The sequence below is a fragment of the Diceros bicornis genome, chromosome 6 (assembly GCF_020826845.1).
Source record: "Diceros bicornis minor isolate mBicDic1 chromosome 6, mDicBic1.mat.cur, whole genome shotgun sequence".
NCBI lineage: Eukaryota > Metazoa > Chordata > Mammalia > Perissodactyla > Rhinocerotidae > Diceros > Diceros bicornis.
This window is the reverse complement of record NC_080745.1, coordinates 13619981-13643818: the sequence shown is the minus strand read 5'-3', so window position 1 is coordinate 13643818 and position 23838 is coordinate 13619981. Positions and strand designations below refer to the sequence as shown.

Sequence of the window (23838 nt, the reverse complement as noted above, 5' to 3'; positions counted from 1 at the left end):
CAGCCTGTACAACCAATAAGAGTTTCTAAAATAAAAAAAAAAAAAAAACAACAACAAAAATTACCAAAACAGCAAGCTAAGTTTCTATATGCACGTATATATAAATGTTTGGAAGGAGTTTGGGAAGGAGACATGCATCTGTTTACGTCCAAGAAGTTGTTTCAAATTGAGAGTTTGTGGTCAAGGATAGCTTTGACTTCATCTGAATTGTTTGGCATTTTTAAGAGAAGAATGCATTCACATATTACTTAAAAATTAGTGGAAAAGAAGGCTTAAGGGCTCATTATAGAGGGGCTTGTACACATGGGAATAAAAAGTCCATTGTAATCAAAGAAACATTAGTAATCAAAGAAACAAATAATAGTGAAGTGTCATTTTAGCCTATCAAATTGCAAATATAACAAGAATGTGAGAATACACAGTATTAGTAAGGAATAGAGTTGAGTACTTTCTTATACAGCTCCAGAATATCAATTGATAGCACTTTTCTGGAAGGTGACTGGGCAGCATATATCAAAAGCCTTAAAAGAAAAAAAAGCGTATGCTTTTTGATATAACATTTTCACTTGTAGAGCTATTCAAACAGATGCACAAAGATGTATGTACAAGGATATTCATTGTGATGGTAATTATAGTAGTAGAAAATTGACAACAACCTATAAATCTATCATAAGAGAATTGGGGAAATAAATTATGGTGCTTCTGCGTGGTAGAATAATACCAACTATTCAAAATGGTGATGTAGGGTTATATTTATTTACATGGGGAAATGTCCACTATGTAAATGAAAACAAAATACAAACTTTAATAGATAGTAGCCTGGAAGGATATATCCCAAAATTTAGCAGGATATCTTGACAGTGGGTTTATGGGTGATATTTATTTTCTTTTTGTTTATATTAATTTTCTACAGTGAAAATGCATGACTTTTTAAAAACCCATTTTCTTTCTAGTGATCTTTATGAAGACTATATAGCACATTGGCAGATTCTTTTGTTGTCATATTAGATGAAAAAAATATACAAAGTTGTTTTAGCAACATGATTTCAAGTGATTTTTTTCTGTGTAAGAAGAAAAACACTTAAATGTAACAAACACTGTAATGGTTATATTAACTTCAGGATCATAAGATTATGAGTTTCTCCCTCTTCTCTATTTAGATTTTGGTGTGATATACTTTTTATACTGAAAATTGTTTAATAAAATTTGATGTTCTAAACCTTTTATATAAATTGTTTTGAAAATTGTCACTAAAGAAGAATATTAGTAACTTTTCAAAATTTTACCAGGATCTAATTAGGTTTACAGCAATAGATAAAATGGAGTGACTTCAGGTGTTTATTTGTTGATTTGTGAGTGGTCACTATTTAAAAGCTGTTTTTTATGAACTGTTTGAAGAAGTAGATATATGGAAATTTACTCCTTTATTAAAATACACTAGTTTTCTGAGTTTACCAGCTATAGATTCCACTTATTCAGTCAAAGTTCAGTAGTCGGTATTTAGTACTTTCTGTGTGCCAGGCACTGCACTTAGTAATGTATGAGTATGTCTTTAGTATTAAAGCACAGATCACAGACTGTTTTAGCTGACCAAGTATTCTAAGAAAGAAGAAATAAGTAAAAATCTTTTTTCTATTTGTGTGCTTCTAGATATTTGAATCATTCATAATGTTCTGACATTTGACAAATTTAGTTACTCTATTTTAGTAGTTTGTCCATGTTTCTATCTGCTGATGGAAGAAAGAAAGATAGCTTCTCCATGGTCACTATGATGAGATTGCAGTAATTACTGTCCTTCAAGGTTAGGGCTGATGTATGGTGGAGGGAGGTCACAGAAAGAGCACAGGGCTTTCTGCTGTGAGATTCATGAGATCTGTGATCACGTCTGTTATTGTTTATGGTTCTGTCTTCATTCCTGGCACATAATAGATACTCAAATATTTGTTTACTGGCCAATTGAATGAACAGATCTGTAGTCTAAAGAGAGGAGAAGGGCAAAATAGCATTATAATTTTGAAACGCATTGTATCAATTCTGGATGAAACATACACATAGTCAGTTTTGGGGACTAGAGTAAAAAGTCACTATCTACACACACGCACACACATATGCACAAAAACACTTGCTACATATAATTATCTATGCAGACTATCCAATAGGGGGCAGGGCTCTACTTGTGGGAGAATTTAATGAAACTTTCCTCTTTACCATCATGTAAATGCTTATCGTCGTCATCATCATTATTATAAATAAATAATATAATATATATTATAAATAATTGTTTATTATTTATTATTTAAGGCTCTTGCCTCTCTTAAAGTTAAGAAAGAATTTACGTTTTAAAAACTTTACAACATATCTTGGTTTGCTTTGTATGGATTAATAAATTATAGAGATTAATAAATAGTAAATAATAATTTGTAAAAGGTAAGATTTGAATAAACATACTAATAATATGTGAAAGGGCATAAGATCATGATAGTTTTTTTAATTATGCATTCCATCTCAAACAGTAGCTGAGTTGGTTATGTTCTCTAATGACTTTTTTTTTATGTTTTCAGTTGTGTTTCCAAAGCAGCGTTAGACGTATGTCTGAAATGTTAATAGTTATGAAGAAATCCAGTGCAATAAGGCTTCATCAGATAAATAAGTGATATTTTAAAGTTTGTGACAGAGAGCAAGGCATGGCAGCAGCTACTCATATGTCAATTTTAAAAGACAAGGACAGGTACTCAAAGGAGAAGAAGTTGTCAGCCTATTTAGACACTTACGGTTAAATGTTTTTAAGTTAAAAATGTTTGGATAGACACTTCTCCCTATCACTCCTGCTAAATACAGGACACTATATAAGTGTAAGAAGACTCTGAAAGGTGGAAAGAAGACTGACCAGCTAGGGTCTGTGGGCCCTCAGGAAGATATGGCACCAGGGTGGTATCAGCAGAGCCCTGGTAGGCAGCCTGAACTCTCACCCCACCCAGCAGTATCAAGATGCCTCTTCCCCTCCTTGCTCTGGAAGCCAACAAAAGTGGACTAGAAAACCCGAATTTCCACTCCTAACTGGCAATAATGGGGTGGCTCTCCCCTTCCACTGTCACAGAAGGCCTGCTAAAACAAGACTTAAATAAGATCCAGAGTCTTATAACATAATACCCCAAATATCCAGATTCAATCAAAAATCACTCATCACCAAGAACCAAGAAAATCTCAACTGAAATGAGAAAAGACAATCAACAGACACGAACCCCGAGATAACATGGAAATTAGAATGATCTGACAAGGATTTTAAAGCAGCCATCACAAAAAGGCTTCAATGAGCAATTACAAACTTGCTTGAAACAAATGAAAAAATAGTCTCAGTGTAGAAATAGAAGCTGTAAAGAGGAATCAAATGGAAATTTTAGAACTGAAAAATACAGTAACTGAAATTTTTAACAAATGCAGTGGACGGGCTCAGTGAAGAATGTGGATGACAGAGGAAAGAATCCATCACCTTGAAAAAGAACAAAAGAATTACTCAATCTGAACACAGAAAGAAAATAGACTGGAAAAAAAAATTAACAGTTTAGGGACCTGTGAGACTATAAGAAAAGATCTAACATTTATGTCATTTTTAGTATTGGAAGGAGAGGAGAAAGGGGGCAAGGCTGAAAAGATGCTCAAAGAAATAGTGGCTGTAAACTGGAAATAATAGCTGAAAATTTCCCAAATTTGACAGAAGACATGAACCTACAGCTTCAAGAAGCAGAGCAAATGCCAAACGGGATAAACCCAAAGAAATTTGTGCCAAGACATATTGTAGTCAAACTTCTTAAAACTAAAGGCAAAGAAAAAATTTTGAAAGCATCAAGAGAAAAATGACACATTGCCTCTAGGGGAAAGACAGTGTGAATGACAGTGGATTTCTCATCAGAAAACACAGAGGCCAGAAAGAAGTGACATAATATTTTTGAAGGACTAAAAGAAGTGAATTGTCAACCCGGAATTCCATATTGAGTGAAAATATCCTTCAAGAATGAAAGGGAAACCATGGCATCTCAGATGAAGGAAAGGAAGAGAATTTGTCATTAGTCGACCTATCACAAAAGAATGTCTATAGGAATTTCTTGAAACAGAAAGGAAATGATAAAAGATAGAATCTTGGACTATGAGGAAGGAAGAAAGAACAACAGAAAGAGTAAAAATATAAATATAATAGAATTTTCTTCTTGAGTATTCTAAATAGTGTTTGGCATTTTCTCTTTTACTATTTTAAAAAATTACAACACTGTCAAATGTGGTTTGCAATATATGTAGGGAAATATTGAAGAAAATCATATTAAATGGCGGAGGGTAAAGGAACTTAGAGAAAGGTAAAGTTCTTATACTTTACTGGAACTGGTGAAATGTTGACACCAGGAAACGGTGATAAGTTATATATAATGTAATACCTAGAACAGCCAATAAAAAAAAAAAATCTGTTCAAAGAGATGTACTCAAAAAACACTTTAGGTAAATAAAAATGAAATTCTAAAATATGTTCAAGTAACCCACAGGAATGAAGGGAAAAAGAAAACACGTAAAAAAAATAAAAAATAAAAAATGAAATGAATATGTCCTAACATATCAATGATTAAATGTAAATAGTCTAAATTCACCAATTAAAAGATGTACAGAGTGGATTTTAAAAAATGACACACTATATGTTATTTACAAGAAATCATTTCAGACACAACAATATAGGCAGGTTGAAAGTAAAAGGCAGCTGTATTTGTAATAGCCCCAAACTGGAAACAACTAAAATGCCCCTCAGTAAGTAAATGGTTAAACAAACTGTGGTATATTCATACTATGGAGTACTACTCAACAATAAGGAGGAATTAGCTATTGATACTTCATCAACTTGGATAGATCTCAAGGGCATTATGCTGAGTGAAAAAAGTCAATCTTAAGAGGACACATACTGTATGATTCCATTTATATAGTATGACAAAATTATAGAGATGGGAAACAGATTAGTGGTTGTTAGGGCTTAGGAATGGTTGGAGGAAGGAGGATGTAACTATAAATGAGTAGCATGAGGGAAATCTTTGTTGTAGTGGAACACTTCTGTGTCTTGATTTCAGTGGTAGTTACACAAATATACACGTGATAAAATAGCAGAGAACAATACACACACACTGTACCAGTATTCATTTCTTGGTTTTGATATTGTGCTATAGTTATATGAAATGTAACCACTAAGGGAAGCTGAGTGAAGGGTAAACTGGACCTCTCTATACTATTTTTACAACTTCCTGTGAATAATTATTTTAAAATAAAATGTTTTAAAAAGCATAAAGATAAATCATGAGTAAGAAGAGTTTGAATATCTTAAATGTATACATTAATACATTTTATGGATTTTCGGGTACAGGGAAGCAAATATCTTTAATGTGTGCATTAAAATTGTAAAATAGTAGAATGCCTTCTGTGAATGTATGATTTTTTTTTAATTTAGTTTTTATTTTTAGTAGCATTAAAGGGCTTATAATGAAGAGGCAGCCATTTAACCACTTCAAACTCGTTAGCTTTTTTTTTTAACGTAACTTCCCATTATGGAAGATTAGAATTTAGCTATCATTCACTTCCCGCATCACCACTAATGCAGCCTTATTTCTACTTCCCCATTTTCCCACTATAGTTATCATATTCATTTCAATTAGATCCATATTTTGTTTTTGTAGTAGGATGGTAAAAACACTATTCATGTCTGAAATATGATTGCTTTTCCACTCTTGTACAACTTTTTGTTTCCCTAGATTTAATAATTGTCTTGTGTTGTTCACTTGCTTAGTTTTCTCTATACCTATGATTAATTGAATTCCAAACTCCCTGAATTGCAAATACCTTTCTGTTCATCCTGAATGTCAGTTTTCCCATCATGCTGATTTAAAGAGGGAGGTAAGTGTAGGTTGGGTTTTAGAGCTTTGGTATAAAGAAAATTCTTAGTGTTAGAACTTCCCTGTAAAACCAGAGTGAATGTAAATTATCTTTGTTATTTTTTCTCTTTACACACCTATCCTGTCCAGATGCAGATAGACGAGTGAATGTTCCTTTATTTCAGCTTAGCTCCTGATAGCAAGGGAAATCTATAGATATTTGTGAAGAGTCTCCTCAATCCCAAACATTGGTCACATGGGAAAGTGAGGAGAGCCGTGAAGTAGAGGCCACAACACTTGGGTTCTAGTTCTGATTTAGTTGCTACTTGACCTTCTCAATCTGGGATGATCAGGGAACCTCCTTGGGCTCAGTTTTCTTTTCTCTGTAATAATGACAAGATCAGACTGGATTATAACTGAGACCTCTTCTAGTTCAAATGTGGTTTCAGATAAATGATTTACTTTAATCCTGACTGTGTATGTAGTATCTCTAAATTAAGAGTCTTTTCATTTTCAATACTTTTAAAGAAGTAACCCTAATGTTTAGAGAGACATTGGATTAAAAGACCCAAAGTAATTTCTAAAGCCTTGTAGAGAGAGGAAATTATAAAAGACAAAAATGGCCATGAATGTTGTCTTTGTTGTACTTCAAATTATGATATGGGAATTGTGGTTTTAACTTCCCAAGGGTGCCTGGAAATGGAAAATTGTAAGGTCATCAGAAATCTCATTGTTTACTACCCAGTAGGTTAGATTTGACACACATAATATGCTCTGAAATAATTAGTGTGGCTGTTATGGTGATTTCTTTAAGTTATAGACTATTGAAGCTAGATGGGTCCTTGCGGGCTTCTCAGAGAGTCCTTGGTGGCCTAGCAGTTTTTGGTTGATGTAACCAAGGGCAGAATGTACTGTTTTTCATTTGCAAGTGTTTTATTAATTGTGAATGTTAACAGGAGAGATATTTCATACTCGGGATGCTTAATTTGTTTTCAGAGGGCATTAAGGTGAATTATATACATTTGGAAATGAACTTGTAAGTTAATTAGTGCATCTGTTCGTGTGCTTTTATGTGTGTTTGATGATGCTGATAATGTGCTTTATTATGGGATCCTATGAAAAGCATATATGTAATTTAATTTCATAAAAAACATTTGTTCATTGGTTATTATTCACTGATAACATATTTTATTGGTTTTCAGGTGCTTGAAGAAGCAGAAGCTCAACATTTGTATCAGTCCATTTTACCTGATATGGTGAAAATTGCCCTGTGTCTGCCAAATATTTGCACCCAGGTTGGTGGAAATAACTTCTTCCTTAGTAGCTGTCTTGAGACTCACAGTTGAATTTCCTTTAAACTCTAATGGCCAAGGTCAAAGAGAGAAGAGAGAGAAGGGAAACTATTTTTGCCAAAGAGTATGATGATTTTGCTATACTAAGGAGAGGGTTAGAGGCTAGAGAGAACACTGCAAAAGGACATTAAAAATGCAGCATTCAATTTCTGAGCTTTAGTTCACACTGTTGAAGTTTGTTTACTCAGACTTCTTTGTCTCTTTTTGTTTAAACAATCTCGAACTTAAAAAGAAAGTGGTCGTTATTTCAAACCATACTAACAGATTTAGAACATTTTATCTTCAAAATGGCTTAATACTATAAGCCTCCCCCAAAGTGATATATTGTATCACAAATGGGCTCATTTCTTAACTTTTAAAAATAAAAGAATAAATCTGGTATTATTTCATTTTGTTTGGAGTATATTAATTATTTATTTCTATGTAACAAATAATCTCAAAATTTAGTGGTTTAAAACAACAAACATTTATCATCTCACAGTTTCTGTCCATCAGGAATTCGGGAGCAGCTTAGCTGAGTAGTTCTGGCTCAGGATCTCTCTTGTGGTTGCAGTCAGGATGTCAGCCAGGGCTGCAGTCCTCTGAAGGTTTGACTGAGACTGGAGAAGCCACTTCTAAGCTGGCTCACTCACATGGCTGTTGGCAGAAGGCCTCAATTTCTTTTTTTTTTTTTTTTTTTTTTTTTGTGAGGAAGATCAGCCATGAGCTAACATCCATGCTAATCCTCCTCTTTTTGCTGAGGAATACCGGCTCTGAGCTAACATCTATTGCCAATCCTCCTCCTTTTTTTTGTCCCCCAAAGCCCCAGTAGATAGTTGTATGTCATAGTCGCACATCCTTCTAGTTGCTGTATGTGGGACGCGGCCTCAGCATGGCCGGAGAAGCGGTGCGTCGGTGTGCGCCCGGGATCCGAATCCGGGCCGCCAGTAGCGGAGCGCGCGCACTTAACCGCTAAGCCATGTGGCCAGCCCAGAAGGCCTCAATTCTTGCCATCGTCTCTCCACAGGCTGATTGGGTGTCCTCATGACACGGTTGCTAACTTCCCCAAAACAAGCAGCCCAAAGGAGAGAGCAAGGAAGTGGCAGTGCCTTTTTTTGCCATAGTTTCTGAAGACATCCAGTGTCACTTCCACTATTTTTTTATTCATTAGAAGTTAGTCACTAAATCTAGCCCACACTCAAGGAGAAGATAATTAGACTGTACCTCTTAAAGGGAGGAGTATCAAAGAGTTTGTGGACATATTTTCAAACCAGGAGTATCAAAGAGTTTGTGGACATATTTTCAAACCACTGTAAGAGGTTGTTGGTTTGTTGTTTGTGTTTCTCACAACAGTGGCTTGAATTTGCTTTTGCCTTTTATTTCTGGAGCCAGCCCCCTTGCCACATGGATGCTATCCAGGTTTCTGCTAACACTGTTACTCCATAGGGCCCCTAGGGACATTTTGGGTGGAACAATTTCTGAATGTGTGGGATGGTCCCACACCTTGCAATCTGTCATTGAAATACCACCAAAACCAGAAGCAGTCATTGGGGCAACGAGAAAACGTGTCCAGATGCCTGAGGGCCATGCCACCTTCAGTTGAGAACCACTGAATGTTTTTCATTGTACCATACTTGTTAGCATTTTACTGTGATACTTCCAATTTTATTTCACCTCATTAATGCATTGTATCTGAAATAAGTTTTTCTCTTGGGCAGGGAAAATATATTTTAAAACTCCTCTTCTAGTTTATGTTGGAAGTTATTTGCTTGCTTATGTTTTATGCTCATTCTTTTCCCATTCCCTCCTTGCTTTTCCCCTTACCTGGTAAAATTTCTCACTACCTCTTAGGGTCTGCCTAAGTTTTACTTCCCCTGCAAAGCCTTCCCTACCTCTCCCAGCAAAAGTTAATCCCTCCTGGAGCGCTCAAATCATACCTGCACATTATTTCGTAATTTATGTCTTTATATATATATCTCCTCCCACTAGATTGTAATCCCTGAAGGGAGATCCTCTTTGTGTCCTTGAGTTTAACATAGTGCTTAGTTAATGCTTTTTGATTCAACATATAGTTCGTAATTGGCAATATATAGCCTTTAGGTATGAATCACTTAATCTTTTCTTCCCCTCGTGCGTAGGAGAGAGGTTTTAATTTTTTTTTTAATGAGATGTATATTCAAAAGCATTTAAATTTGTAAGCTGTAGCGAGTCACTTGGTAGAACCAAAATCAGACTCATGGCTCCCCAATGTTTTGTCCTGGCTTAAAACAGCTTTGTTCATCCATAATGTATTAACGGGGAGAACATTTTAATTCTGTGCTCTGTCCTCTACTGAAAAGTAAATCTCTGCTGTGAAAGTTAACATTTCGATTTGATATCAAAATATATCTTTGGCAAGTTAAATTGCGTATATTCTTATTTAATGATTTATCTCATTAACATTTTCTAGGCCAAAGCAAAAGGTAAAATTCAGATTTATGAAAAGGAAATTAAAGGAAACAAATTTTGGACATGAACTTTTTGAAAGATCTTGGTTCATATTATCCAGTCTTTTATTTTATCTGCCTGAGTGCTTGACGCTAAGATTTACATCCTCTAGTTTTCCCCAAGTATGAGCTTTCAGGCATTTCTCCTCACCAAGAGACCAGAAATCATTTATTCTATTTAAAATTATGCTATTTGGTTATTTGGAGGACAAGAAATGTTTGTGTTTGAAGTTCATTAAACCTAAAATATCACCATTAATTTTTAAAATCATTTTTGTGGATAACTTGGTAAATGGTAGTTAAAAACTCCTTTCTTGGGGCCAGCCCGGTGGCGCAGGCGGTTAAGTGCGCACGTTCCGCTGCGGCGGCCCGGGGTTCGCCGGTTCGGATCCCGGGTGCGCACCGACGCACCGCTTGTTAGGCCATGCTGTGGCGGCGTCCCATATAAAGTAGAGGAAGATGGGCATGGATGTCAGCCCAGGGCCAGTCTTCCTCAGCAAAAAAGAGGAGGATTGGCATTGGATGTTAGCTCAGGGCTGGTCCTACTCACAAAAACAAAACAAAAAAAAAACAAAACAAAACAAAAAAAACTCCTTTCTTACTAAAACCAAGTAACAGTTTGCTTTAAGCCATTGACTCATTGTCACCTTTTCTAAACTCATTGCTGGATTGTAAATAAATGTATAGGATGCGAAAAGAAGATCAATATGAGCTCTCTATTTCCTCTTTCTTTGAAATGATGATCACTAAGGCCTCAAAGGAGAGAGAATTTTGGATACCATAGTGAAAATAAATTCTTTACATTTCACTGGTTTACCTTTGTATCTTCCCAAGGGAAATAGTTGAAATGCAAGTTTAACCTTATCTTATTCTAGCAATGATGTATATTTTCTGTCACTTATAAAAAAGTTAATTGTTAGAGCACTGCAGTTTTGATTTGTCTCGTCTGCCTTCCCTCAGTTTCATTTTGAGTGTTGATTCCTGAGATTTGATCAGGACAGTTCTCTATGCATACTGGTTTGAGGTTAATGCAATTATCCAGGATTCTTAGTTCTGGGTCTTATTGAAAGGAGAAGGAAATGCACCTCTAAATATTACATTGGAGCATTTTGAAACTTAAAAACTGATATGGAAACTGGCAGCTGGTCTTTGGCTTTACCATCGTGTCTTTAAAAACATATAGTTTAAACATTTAAAATAGAATAAAACCCATTGAACACAATACTCAGGTCCTGTGGATTATGCTAAAAATGAAAGGTCAGTGAACTTGGGCTTGGTATAACTAGAAACTATTTCAGACATAAAAAATTTGAAGGAAAAATGTCCTGCATCTTCCTTGACTTGGAATGATTATGTAGGAAGTGCCTCTCTTCTTACAAGTTATGCATAAATCTGTATACACGTTTCATTGGTTGTTTTAATAAAATTGGATTTGGGTCTCATAAAGAAATTGTCAGTGTGAGTTGTGATTCAGAATTAGCAGGAAAAGATTTATTTATTGAAATATTTTCCTTAGATCATTTTGTTTAGGACTAAAATAGAAAAATTGCACTGTCCAACCATCTTTAATATAAGTGAGAACAAAATTTAGCATATGCAATAATAGCTAAACTCAACGTTGCATTTTTCTATTTCATCCTTTGTTTTAATTTTCGTTACATGGATAATGTGTTTTTAGTTCTTACTTGCTAAAGCAATTTTGTGTTTCACTAATAAGTAATGTTTTGTGTTCTCTTCACTATCATTATTATTGATTAAAAATTTGCAGTTTGTCAAACAGGTACATTTTTCCAATCATCCTTGATGAACTGCCCTTGACTTCCACAGTATTGCTGATTTAAGGATTCAAGAGTGGCCTGAAATTATTCCTGCCTTAATTTAGCAAATGCAATTTGGTGCCTCTGCTTTTGAAATTGCTAAACTAATTATTGCTCATCTTGTCTGTATTTTTTGTTTCCTCTGTCAGCCAATACCACTCCTAAAACAGAAGATGAATCATTCCATCACAGTGTCGCAGGAACAGATTGCTAGTCTTTTAGCTAATGCTTTCTTCTGCACATTTCCACGGCGAAATGCTAAGACGAAGTCGGAGTATTCTAGTTACCCGGACATTAACTTCAATCGGTATGTTTGCAGAGAATACCTCTTTAACAATGAAATAGAGAAGCGTGGGAGGAACTAATAACATTATTGAGTGATTAGCCATAGGCCGAACATTTTATGTACAATTATCTAATTTAGTCCTTATTATACACTGAGTTAAGTGATATTTTTGCTATTTTGCAGGAGAGATAACTCAAGTTCATAGAAGTTGCAGAACTTGTTTAGGGTCCAGGAGCCAGTAAGTCACAGAGCTGAGATTTAATCTCAGGTCTCTCTTACTCCAAGGCCCATGTTCTTTCTACCCTGTCAGATTGTCCTCTGAGTGCCCTGGACTTTTTATACTTGTTAGGTGTGATTATTCATGGGAAGGTTTATTGTACGTTATATCCTTTGTATGCTGAAATAATGTTAAAGCTGAAGTACAAGTCCTCCTTTCTGTAAAGTGTGAGTTTAAAGTCACAAGGCTGACTATCTTATGAGACTTGAAAAATATACTCGTTAATGTGAAAAGCAATGGTGAAAGTTAACTTTGACTTTTTATAGACATGACTAATTTATCAATGTAATATTTTAAAAAGAAGATAAAAGAATGTTTAAATTATTTGACTAAAGTAATATAATACATTGTGAAGATATTGATAAAGTTTCAGATTCTAGCCATTTTCCCAAATGATTACTCTCTCTGTCATCTACACAAACAAAAACATTGTAAAATCTTGGCAAATGAATATCACTTTTTTCTCCCTCCCACTCCCCCCTCCCAAACCTCTCTTTCTTTCTTTCTTTTTTCACCTGAGAATTATCTTTATAGCCACTGTGAGTGGAATGTGAGTTTTCTTCCCTAGTGTCAAGAGTGGGCCTTCAGAAAATTGTTATAATATATGCTCCTCTTTCCCAGTAGGTTGGGTATAATGTCCTCCTATGCTACCTTACTCTAATCCCCATCTCCTGCCTCTCTGGGTGGGATGCAGAGTAGGAGGTGCAATCATGGAGCAAAGTCACACTTTTGTTTGCCATTTTGTTTTTGTCTTCAAAGTTGAATGGTACAGTACTGCCACTTATATTAGTTTACCTTTTTAATGTTGTTTCTTTGAAAACATTTTATTTTGAATTAATTTTAGATGTATTGAAAAGTTGCAAAAATAGTACCTGGAATTCCTTTATACAACTGGCCTTATGTTCACATTACTATGTAACCATACTATGTCGCCATGGTAAAATTATCAAAACCAGGAAGTTAACATTGGTATAACACTATTGACTGAACTATAGAGCTGATTTGATTTCCACCAATTTTTTTACTGTTTTTTTCTGTTCCAGGATTCTCCCAGTATCCCACATTGCATTTAGTTTTCCTAGTTTCCTCCACCCCAGTTCCTTAGTTTTTCCTTTTCTTTCATGACTGACACTTTTGAAGACTACTCATCAGTTATAGAATGTTACTCAGTCTGAGTTTGGCTGACATTTTTTCACAAATGGAATTTCTGCATTTTTGGCAGAAATACCACAGAACTGATGTTGTGTCCTTCTTGGTGCATCATATCAGTGGGCTCATGATGTCGATATGTCTTATTACTGGTGATCACCTGGCTAAGTAAGATGATGTCTGCTGGCTTTTTCCACTGTACAGTTTCTGTCTTTTCCTTTGGGATTAGTAAATATCTTGGGGGAGATATGTTGACGCTATGCACATATTTTGCTTCACATTTCCCCCCACTAATTTTAGTATCCATTGGTGGATCTTGTCTGCAAAAATTATTACGGTAGTATTTACCTATTGTGATTTTTCTATTTCCCTCTTTCCTTCCACATTTATTAATTGGATTGTAAGGAGGAGCTATCCCATCTCATTTTTTTTATATCAGGATAGACTTATGGATATTTATTTTATTCTATGAGTTAAAATTTAACACTGTCACTATTTATTTTGCTGCTCAAATTATTCTAGCTTTGGCATTAGGGCTCCTTCAGGTTGGCTTCTGTGTTCTTTTATCAAGCCCCCAACCTTTATTTTGAGTGTTTTCTAACGAAAGTGAAAGATGTTTCAAGCCCATCTTATATTTTCCCTGACCCAACTCTGGAATCAACCATTTTTCCAAGGAACCTTGGTTCATTTTATTGGAGAATGGTATTTAGAGACCAAGATCTGGGGGATCGGTGTGCTCATTGCTACTAGACTGTCATTGTTTCAAATGCCACTGACTTTATATGGGCAGCATTTCTGACAACTCCCTCAGTGGAGAAATAAATCCATAGTTCTCTGCAGTGACACAGAATGTTAGCCCCAAAGGCGTTATTTTTAGCCTCTTGCAATTTGGAATGCTTCTCTCTCTTAAGATGAGAAAAATTCTAGAATTCAGCTGGTTAGTACCTAATATAAATTTTTATTACAACCAAGACACTTCAGTACATTTATTGTGTTTTATTTTATTTATTTGTTTGGTAAACGAAGCATAGCAGATGATTTGAATATAAGACTACTTTTAGACTGTAATAATTCTTGGGTTATATTTTTAAGGCTCTCAAACATTAAAATATCAATGAAAATCTTTGTTATTATTTATGGTTCCTCTCTGTTATCAACTCTAAGTAGGAGTGGGGTAACAAATAATAAAAAATAATGTCATCTCTGTAAGAGAATTTCTTTAAAATCCCGGCAAGATAGTATCTATTTTATATCATATCCTCTTTGGTCGTGTAAATACCAGTTGTAAGGTGCATGTTTTTAACCTCTTTTTTCCAGATCGGTACATTAGCTAAGCTTATTTTAAGAGAATAGTATTTAGTCAGTTTAGTTCAAATATACAGTGAGCAATTGCAATATTCTCCACAGTGCATTAAGTGCCTTGGGGTACAAGAGAAAGGACAAACCAGTTTCTGACTTCTGTGCCTTTTTCTCCTCCATGTGGCTTTTATTCCTCCTTCAAGCCTCATTTCACATACCACTGTTTTCTGATAGCTCTGATCCTGCCAGGAAGGTTTGCTACTCCTCTGGTTTCCCATGAAAGCCTATATGTACCGCTGTTGTATAGAGGAAAGGTACACAGCATTTTGACACTCTATTAGAAAAGGATATAATTTAATAAAGGAAACCTTCCTTGAGAAAATAAGTTTTGAACTAAGTACATAAGGGTAGGTAGGAGTTTTTACCAAGGAGGAAAGGAGAAGTGATTGCATTCTAGGCAAGGGAAACAGCATGTACAAAGGCACTGTGGAGAGAAGGGCACGACTTGTCCAGGGACTGAGAGAAGACCAGTGTGGCTGCTGCACAGGAAGAAAGAAGAAAATCTGCAAAAGTAGGTGGGGGCCCATAGGCCATCCTAAGGCAATAGGAGGAAGTCATTAAAAGAATTGATATTGGGCAGGGAGGGGGGAAGCTGGTACACTTGCTCAGATTTACATTTTCAGAAGTTTGTTCTGACTACAATGTGGGAACCACGTGGAGAGGGGCCAGAGTACGAGTTTACCAAGTTGGGGAGGCTATTGTAATGTATCAGGAAAGAGAAGATGGTAGCTGGGGTAATGTAGTGGTGGGGGTGGAGGTGTGAAGACATTTGAAGAGCAAGTCAGTGTGATGGTGATGGACAGGATTGGCGGGATGGCAAAGAGAGGCTTCCAGGGTCCTTCCTAGGTTTGTACCATCCGGCGTGTGCCTTTAGTCTTCTCTACTTTTCCTACTGTACTGCCTACCCTACTTTGTTATAATTGCTTGTTTAATCCTTTCAGTGAGACAGAGATCTTATGTGTCCTGTTCTTTGTTGTTTTCATAAAATCTCATGCACTGTAGGCCTTCATAAATTCTTGTTAAATGAATGAAAATAAATTTTACAGATGAGATATTTGAGAAGTTAAGTGACTGGTTAGTGGCAGAGTACTAGGACTGTAACTTAGACTCCTTGTTCTCAGTGTATTGTCTTTTACTTTTCAAACTGCATCTTACTCTTAGGAATTAGGAGATGTTTTATTTTTATGCCACACATAATTAAACAGTTTTTACCTTTGATTTCTTTAGTATTTCGGGTAGGATTGAGAGAAAACAAATAACATTGGTATCTGCAATTGCAGTTGTGTAAAGAACCTGTTTATTAAATATGTTATTTTTGCTTATTTGAAAAATTATTCAAGAACTTTCTCTACTATACAAGTAGACTCACTAGTAGTTAAGGGCTATGCAACTCTCACAGGTTTTCTTTTTTAATATAGAAAAGGAAATGGTCAAATTTTGTAAGTAAGTAAAGAAGTGGAAATTTAATTTTGTAGAAATATAATTATCTGTTTCCATGAAGAGTATTATATTAATAAGAAGGATTCTCCAAAGAGTAAGTAGCCTCTCTGTTTATTTGGAATAAGTGTTTTTCAGCTCTAGGGTCTGCCAGAGATGCTGTAAATTATAAAATGTCTATCCAGAATTCAGAAGACAGTGGTTTGGGGGTTGTTTTTCTGGTGTTTGGTTTTGGTAAGAAGTAGCTCTAATTAATAATGTTGGAGAATTAGTGTTTCAGTGGCCACTTACAGTTTGTTTCTGTGGAATGAGTAATCAGCTAGTGTATGTTATCTTGATGGTCCGTAAGATAGACCTTTGATGTCTTAGTTACAAGCTTTCTCAATTACAATTAAGTCAAAGAATTGTAGACTTGTTAATTTTTTGGATAAGAACTGTGCGTTCTTGTACTAAGTTAATGTTGTATTACAAAGCCTCTTCAAAAAAAATTATTTTTAAAAACGGTATTATGGATATTTTCAAACAGTAAAAAATGAGAACAGTATAGTGAACCCGTGTTTTAATCACCCAACTTCAATACTTACCAGTATTTTTTTTTTTGCTCTTTTTTACCTATCCAGCCCCACATTTTTTTTCTAGAAGATTTTAAAGCAAATTCAAGACATTGTTTCACCCATTAAGAATTCAGTATTTAAATTCTTCACAGATGACTTTAGTCTTATATCTTGGTTAGATGTTTATAGCCCTTTCCTCAGAAAAGCTTAAGGCTCTCTGGATAACTATAAATGTACATTCCCTGTCAGTAAAACAAGAAGAAGCATAAGAAAAGGAGCAGAAGGTTAAGCGTGATTAGAATTAGCAATTTTAGGTTTTAATGAGGAATAAAAAATTGTATATAGAATGCGATCTCAATTATGTTAAAATATCTGTATCTCTTAGTATACTTCTGTGTTCACATCCATACATATAGATGTAAGAGCATGGAAAATGGACTGACAAGAAAATGAATCAAAATATGATTACAGAGGGAGAAGGTCAAATACCGTATGACTTCCTTCATTAAGTAGTAGATAATAACAGCAATAAACAAACACATAGAGAGAGATTGGATTGGTGGTTACCAGAGGGGAAGCAGGGAGGGAGGAGGGCGAAAGGGATAATTTGGCACATGTGTGTGGTGATGGGTTGTAATTAGTATTTGGGTGGTGAACATGATGTAATCTATGCAGAAATAGAAGTATAATGATGTACACCTGAAATTTATACAATGTTATAAACCAATGTTACTGCAATAAACAAAAAATTAAAAAAAAATATGATTACATTGAGTGATGATATAAACACATTTAACACTTTTACTTCATCTTTTTCTATATTTATCAAATTTTTTATAATGAGCATATATTACTTTTATAATCAGAAGAAAATAGGTACTTAAGAGGAGGAACAAGCAATCATCAGAAATGAAACAGAAGATAAAGTTAATGAAAAGAGTGTATGATTTTTGTAATTTGATTTTGAGGGTGGAATCCCACAGATTTTTTGAGCCTTTCCTAAAAAACTAGTGTGGGTAGCTTCTTCCATCCTAGTTATAGCCCCGTAGACACAGCATCATTACCTCCCCTTCACCCCACCTTTTCCATTCAGTATGTAAAAGAAGCACAAGTCCACGGGACCCTCAGAGGGCTGGGCACCTGCCACACTGACAGCCTTCTTTTCTCAGCGGTAAAGTGGACCGCAGGTTTAGGATGGCTGACGGGTAGAAGTCAAGGAGTCTTGGGAAGCCTTGGCTTCCGTGACTTATCATTTCCTGCACCAGTTACCAGAATTTATATTAATTTTAACATATGTTTTAAAGCATCGTTGTTTTTCAGTTAAACTGACCGTGGAATGCTGGGACTTCTTGGCAATGGCACTTCTATCTTTTTCATTGTGCATGGTCATTTATCCTGAAGACTGAGCTGGTTGGCTCTGAGTGTCAGCATGTTAGGCTTGATGGGAATTGAGGCTGAGCCATTTTTCTTAATGAAGGGAATATGGATTAGAACAATGTAAGCATTTTATGTAAATGAGTGTTGATTTTTTTGCTGGGCATTAAGTAAAGCCTTATTCCAGCCCAAGTACCTCCACTTACTCAGCATTATCTGAAATTTTTTTTTGCATGAGAATCTCTCTTAATAACAATAGCTAATATTTATTAAATACTTGCCATGTACCAATCACTGTGCTATTATTTTTTACTTAATTCTCACATCAATCTTATAAATTAGGTTTTCTTGTTTTTCTCATTTTTCAGATGAGGAGATGGAGGCTTAGAGAGGGTAGATTACTTCACCAAGTTAACGTATAATTGGGATTCAAACTCAGGATTTAATTGGCCTTTAGAAGTTGTGTCCCTTAACCGTTCCGCCATGCAGCCTCCCTTTGAATGAACTGGATGAATACTTCTTACCTCATAGCTATCAGAAATTAGAACTAGCCTTAGAAATAATTCTTGATTTGTAAAATGAAACAAAGCCATTTGTCAGCCCAGAGTGGCCATGAGGGATTTAAGCTCTCAGTATCCCAATAGCATTTGCACCAAATAAGAGTTTAAGTAGGTCTGTTGAAGATTTTAAATGGGGCATACTCTTGTCTTCCTGGCTGATAGATGTTCTTTTGGTCACCAGAACATTGAAAATTAATTAAGGCAGGTAGAGCCTATGGTAGTCTCCACAGTTGTTTTAGGGAATCTCAGAAGCCAGAGTGTCTGCACTAGCCTCTCCCTGAGATGGTGTATGGTAGATGGTATGCTAAACTAGCAAACAACAGGAACGACGACTATATGTGATCATTGATGCTGTCTATTGACGGCTCACCTTGATTCTATCTATGGAAGTTTCTAGGTAGGGAAGGTTCTATACTAATAGGTTCAGTGAGAGTAAATGACTTATCGGCATAACTGGGACTTGAACACCTTCTTCTGTTCCAAGCCAGTGCTCTTTCATTGTCTCACTTTTTCTCAAGAGCAAAATGCTCTGAGTGCGTTCCAGAAATAGAAAACAACCAGAAGTTCCCCTTTTTTATGTGGCTTTTGAAAGATCAAGTACTTAATTTGATGAGCCATTTGTTAAGCTGATTATGGAGCATTTTGTTGTTGTTGTGTTTTCTTTTTTGCATAGTTGCTATTTATGATTTTAGTTTCTGGCAGTTGGGAGTTGTGTGTGTGTGAGTGTATTTAGTCTTAAAAGAGCTATGGCTTTCTAGTTGATTGAAGAAGAGAAATGGTAAGAGTATGTGGTGGGAGGCTGACGTCAATAAATTGAATAAGTCTTCCTTTTTTTATTTATTGTTGTGTTCTTCCAGCCCTGCTTAGTTATGTTAAATACCCCTGACCTTTTCCCCTGCTTGCCTTTCTGGGCCTAAACGTTCATATAAAGGCTTCCAATATGATTAGCATTGATGCTTCTGAGATTGCTTAGAAACTGATGGTCAAAGATTAATTGTGGGTTGCAGCAGTGGTCAGCTCAGGAGGCTTTTACATCTGCCTGTTCCCTGGATTGAAAATGTGGCTGGGGCCATATGGCAGGGTGCTTCACAGAAAAGCCAGGAATGACTTTCTGGCTGGGTTCCGGATGATCATTTGCTTCCATTTTAAAGTCGAGGTTATAGTGCTTTGGGTTTGATTTACTGTATACTAATGGGATTAATTCTTAACTTGAAATCACATGGAGGAGTGTGTGTGTGTGTGTGTGTGTCTAGAATCCAATTCCAGTAATGTTATCAATATTCCATGCAGGGAAAGATCGTATTAAACTATGTTTCTCTTTATATGTATGTCAAGAAAAACAGCAGTTAATAAGTATCTGACCCTTGATTGACTTATTTCCTTGAAAATGAAAAGTTTTGTTTACAGCAAAAGTGAGATTGCCTGACTGACTTTTTCTGTTTGCTTTCTTTAATAATCGGTAATTATCATTCAGGTACCTGCCAAAATGTCTTCCCTACATGCATGCCTGCTGACTCAAAATACGCCTTCAAATATACGTACCCAGGACTTGGAAATCTAAATTTAAAAAAATTGGTGTTAAGAAGTTAGAAAATTGAGTGGTGCTTGATTATTATTCTCTCTGGGTCTCTGTCTCTTTCTGTGTTTGTCTCTCTGAGTTTTTCTCTGTGAGTTTCTGTCTCATACCCTCCCTCTGTCTCCAAACCCATTTCTGTCAATCTCTTTCTCCTCTGTCTATCTTCCCTGCTCTGTCTTTCTCTCTCTTCCTTTCTCGGACTCCATCCTCAGTTCTTGTCTTCTTCCTCCCTCTCAAACGCTGTCCCTCAGATAGTATATCACTCTTGTGATGACTTGCATTCATGCTGTTTGGCTATATTTTTATGTTAGTTTCACTTGCTTTCACACCAGGGTAATTCATTTTATTTGGTATTAGTACTTTAAAATTTCACAACAGGGAAGTCGAGAATTGGCACAAGGGTTTTAAACCTGTTTCATCTTCACCGGCTTCCTTTCCCTTCCCCTCACCCCTCACCACCACTTGCCTGTTCCATCAGAAAGATGGGAAAGCATATTTGGTTACATAGTGATTTGGAATTAGGCTTAGAGCAATGGATAAACAGAGTACATTGAGACTCTGCTTGATTTGTACCTATTAGGTTTGGACCTGCAAAATAAACAGTGGTGCTCATTTGTAGTGGGTGATAATAACAGCCATATAATCTTCCAGGAAAGTCCATATCACTAGGGTAATAAATCTGTAGTCCCGAGAGGCTCCTAAGGTTAATTTGTCATCATGGTTATGAAATATGTGAACTTTTATGTGATTTTTCAAACAGCTGACTACATATAGAGGCTAGGGACACTTGTTATGTTTGGGGGAATTATTTCTTAAGGGCAACAACCATTTTTTCCTCACTATGCAACAGTTCTATGGAAGAGGGACTTTTTTCTGTTAATTGAATTGTATTGTACATCAGTTCATCTCTAAGAAAAGGTGGTGGCTGCCTTTATATTTGTACTGTTTCCCTCTACTAAGTAGTAAACCTAGAAAGGGATTTTGCAATGGATCCCAAGGTATTCATTTAGTAAATCAGATTTATTGACACAGGATGTTTAATTAAAGTGCCCAGTGGCTTCTTCATTTTTACTATCATTTTGATTTAAACAAACTCTGTTCTGGTTGACTTATTGCAGAAGAAACCAAACTGAAACCTGCACTCTCAAAGATCCTTTCTTTCAGCAGGCAGCTGGATTTTAAGAGTATTTGTAATAAACATTTTAGAAAAATAAGTTCTTTTAGATGAGTAAAAATTATCACACAGGCACTCTTAAACTATTTTTAAAAATGAATTAGGTTTTAAATTTGGTTAAAATACTTTCTGACATTAGTATTCTTTTCAGGAAATAAGTATTCATATAAATTGTTTTCTCAGAAATTGGCCCTGAATACAGCATTTCAGATCATTGAAAACAGGATCATTTGAAATATGCATTTCCTTCCCTTTTCCTAATTCATTTCACTTGCTCAATAGGATTTTCTCATGGAATTAACTTTTCCCTCTCTGCATAGTTATATAAGCTTGCTTTTCTAATCATGAAAAATTTTACTCATTTTGGCTCTTATTAAAGTGAATTTTTGCTTGAAGAGTTTCTTGTTTTAAAGCCACAATATATGACTAGAGGCAGAGGAATAATACCTCATCATTTATAGCTACAGAATTTCTCTATAATTTTTAAATGCCTTTGGAAAGCTAGATCTTGTACCCAAAAGCATTCTTTTGTGTTTGAAATCTTTTAGTGAACTACTTACTCAGGTCATATGCTGCCAAAGCCCTGCTTTTCTTTCCTCAGGATAAATTGCATTATGTGTTACCAATAACAATGCCACGTCATTTCAAAGAAAACTAAATTAAGTAGTGCAAGTCCAGGTTGCTGGAAACTAGATGTCATAGGGTAGGCACTGTTTCGGTTACCATGCAAAGGGTGTATTTGTTTAATTACCAAAGATTGGTCTGTCCCCCAATATCTTGTCATACCTGCTAGTCGTTGTCATTGTTGCCACCCCCCTGACACAAACAATCATGTGGATTTTTTTTTTCAGATACCCTTTCTGTTCAATCATTTAACTACCTAGGACTATTATGAATTATAAATAGTATTTGCCATTGGGAAAACGATGGAGCATTAACTCACCGCCCTAATTGACTTTGGGGTCCAGATGGTACCTTCTCCCTGGAGGAAGATAGATTGGAGAAACCTGGTTGTTCAAGAGTGCCATCTGACTTGAACAACTTTTAAGAAGCCTGGTTTTAGTTGGTTTCAGTCCTCTCCAGATGCCGTTTCAATCCAAACAGTTATCCAGTTCTCTGTCATTACAGAATTGCCTTCTGGAAGAATTACTTCTTTTATTACTTGGTAGCAGTATAGATTTAGTTTTTTATGCATCATTCATTAAGGCATCTTAAATCATCCTTCACCCTCTTTTATTTTTGGTCTCTTTCAGATTGTTTGAAGGACGTTCATCAAGGAAACCAGAGAAGCTTAAAACACTCTTCTGCTACTTTAGAAGAGTCACAGAGAAAAGTAAATTCCTTTCATTCTTACTATAATTTTTATCACTGATGTGGACAGTTCAGATCAAGTGGCAGGTCAAAAACATTTTGTGTTCAAAGTACACCTTTTCGCCAAAACCACATTGAAACAATAATAATTCAATATTATAGTCTAGATGTTATGCATGTGTTATGTATGTACATAAATATGTGCTATGAATGTGTGTGAGTTTTATATACTCTGAAATTAGACCAATGTAACATACCCTAATGGATTTTCATGAATAAAAACAGTAAATTAATACTTTCAAAAGAAAGTATGTTGACCAGGAAATACATGTTGGGTGTTCTTATTTAAAGAAGCATTGACTATTAAATTAGTTTATTTGTAGAGATCAGCCAATTCATTGCCTTCCTAGCCATCGCTCTCTTTTGTGCCCCCTTTACACCTTTCGTAGAGTTCTTATAAAACAGAGGAAACAGTGTCTGTCTTCCTCTGTTGGACCTCCACCATCTTCTTTTCCCACAGGCTAATCGTAGCACCTGAGGCAATAGTGGTAAATGTCTAACTACTGCTGGTCTTGACCAACTAATAATAGATTGATATTGCCACTCTTATCCTAGGAGCTGAGTGACTGACCACCGACAAGTTTCTTGACATCTCTAAGCCTCAGTTACCTCATCTGTAAAATAAAAGAATAATGATAAATTACCTCATAGAGTAGTTATAAATATTAAATGAGAGGTTACGTGCTTAATAAATGTTAGCTATTATCAATGGGTGGCCTTTCCTGCAAGTTGATTATGAAGGAAACCGGATCATCTCAAAAGTTTGCTTTTGCTAAATGGAGCAGGTCAACTCTGGTCAAGTGAAATGAGTTCTTTTCAGTTCTGGTCATCCAGATTGTGGGATTTTCTTAAAACACATCATTGAATCATTTTAAGGTCATTTTTCTCATATCCTTCCTTTAGTAAGTAATCTCACACTATAGTATACTTGGCATTTTTTTCCCTTTGAATGTATTGCTATTGGACATGTTCAGATTTTTGGAAAGAAATCAATTACCAGGATTTTGGTATTTAAGGGAAAAAATCATATGCTGCTTTGATAGAGCGTTATTTATTTCTTAGGAATCTGTTTTTAGTTTTGTGCTCTGTACTGAATGAAATATTAAGGAAAATGAAGGCTCATTCGAGCTTATGAGACATAAAACCAAATTAGAATTTGTAATAATTTGTTAGAAAGATGAGTAACTTTT

At 35.6% G+C, this 23838-nt stretch overlaps 1 protein-coding gene across 2 annotated transcripts in view; it reads left to right on the top strand.

Annotated features, from left to right (window-relative positions):
- The window catches only part of PARG (poly(ADP-ribose) glycohydrolase), a 124629-nt gene that overhangs the window by 50449 nt on the left and 50342 nt on the right, over positions 1-23838 (top strand). For both annotated transcript variants that reach the window (XM_058542866.1, XM_058542868.1), the window contains exons 8-10: positions 7100-7192; positions 11681-11838; positions 22531-22610. In XM_058542866.1, the coding sequence (XP_058398849.1) occupies positions 7100-7192; positions 11681-11838; positions 22531-22610 (331 nt within the window). The remainder of the gene's footprint in view (positions 1-7099; positions 7193-11680; positions 11839-22530; positions 22611-23838) is intronic.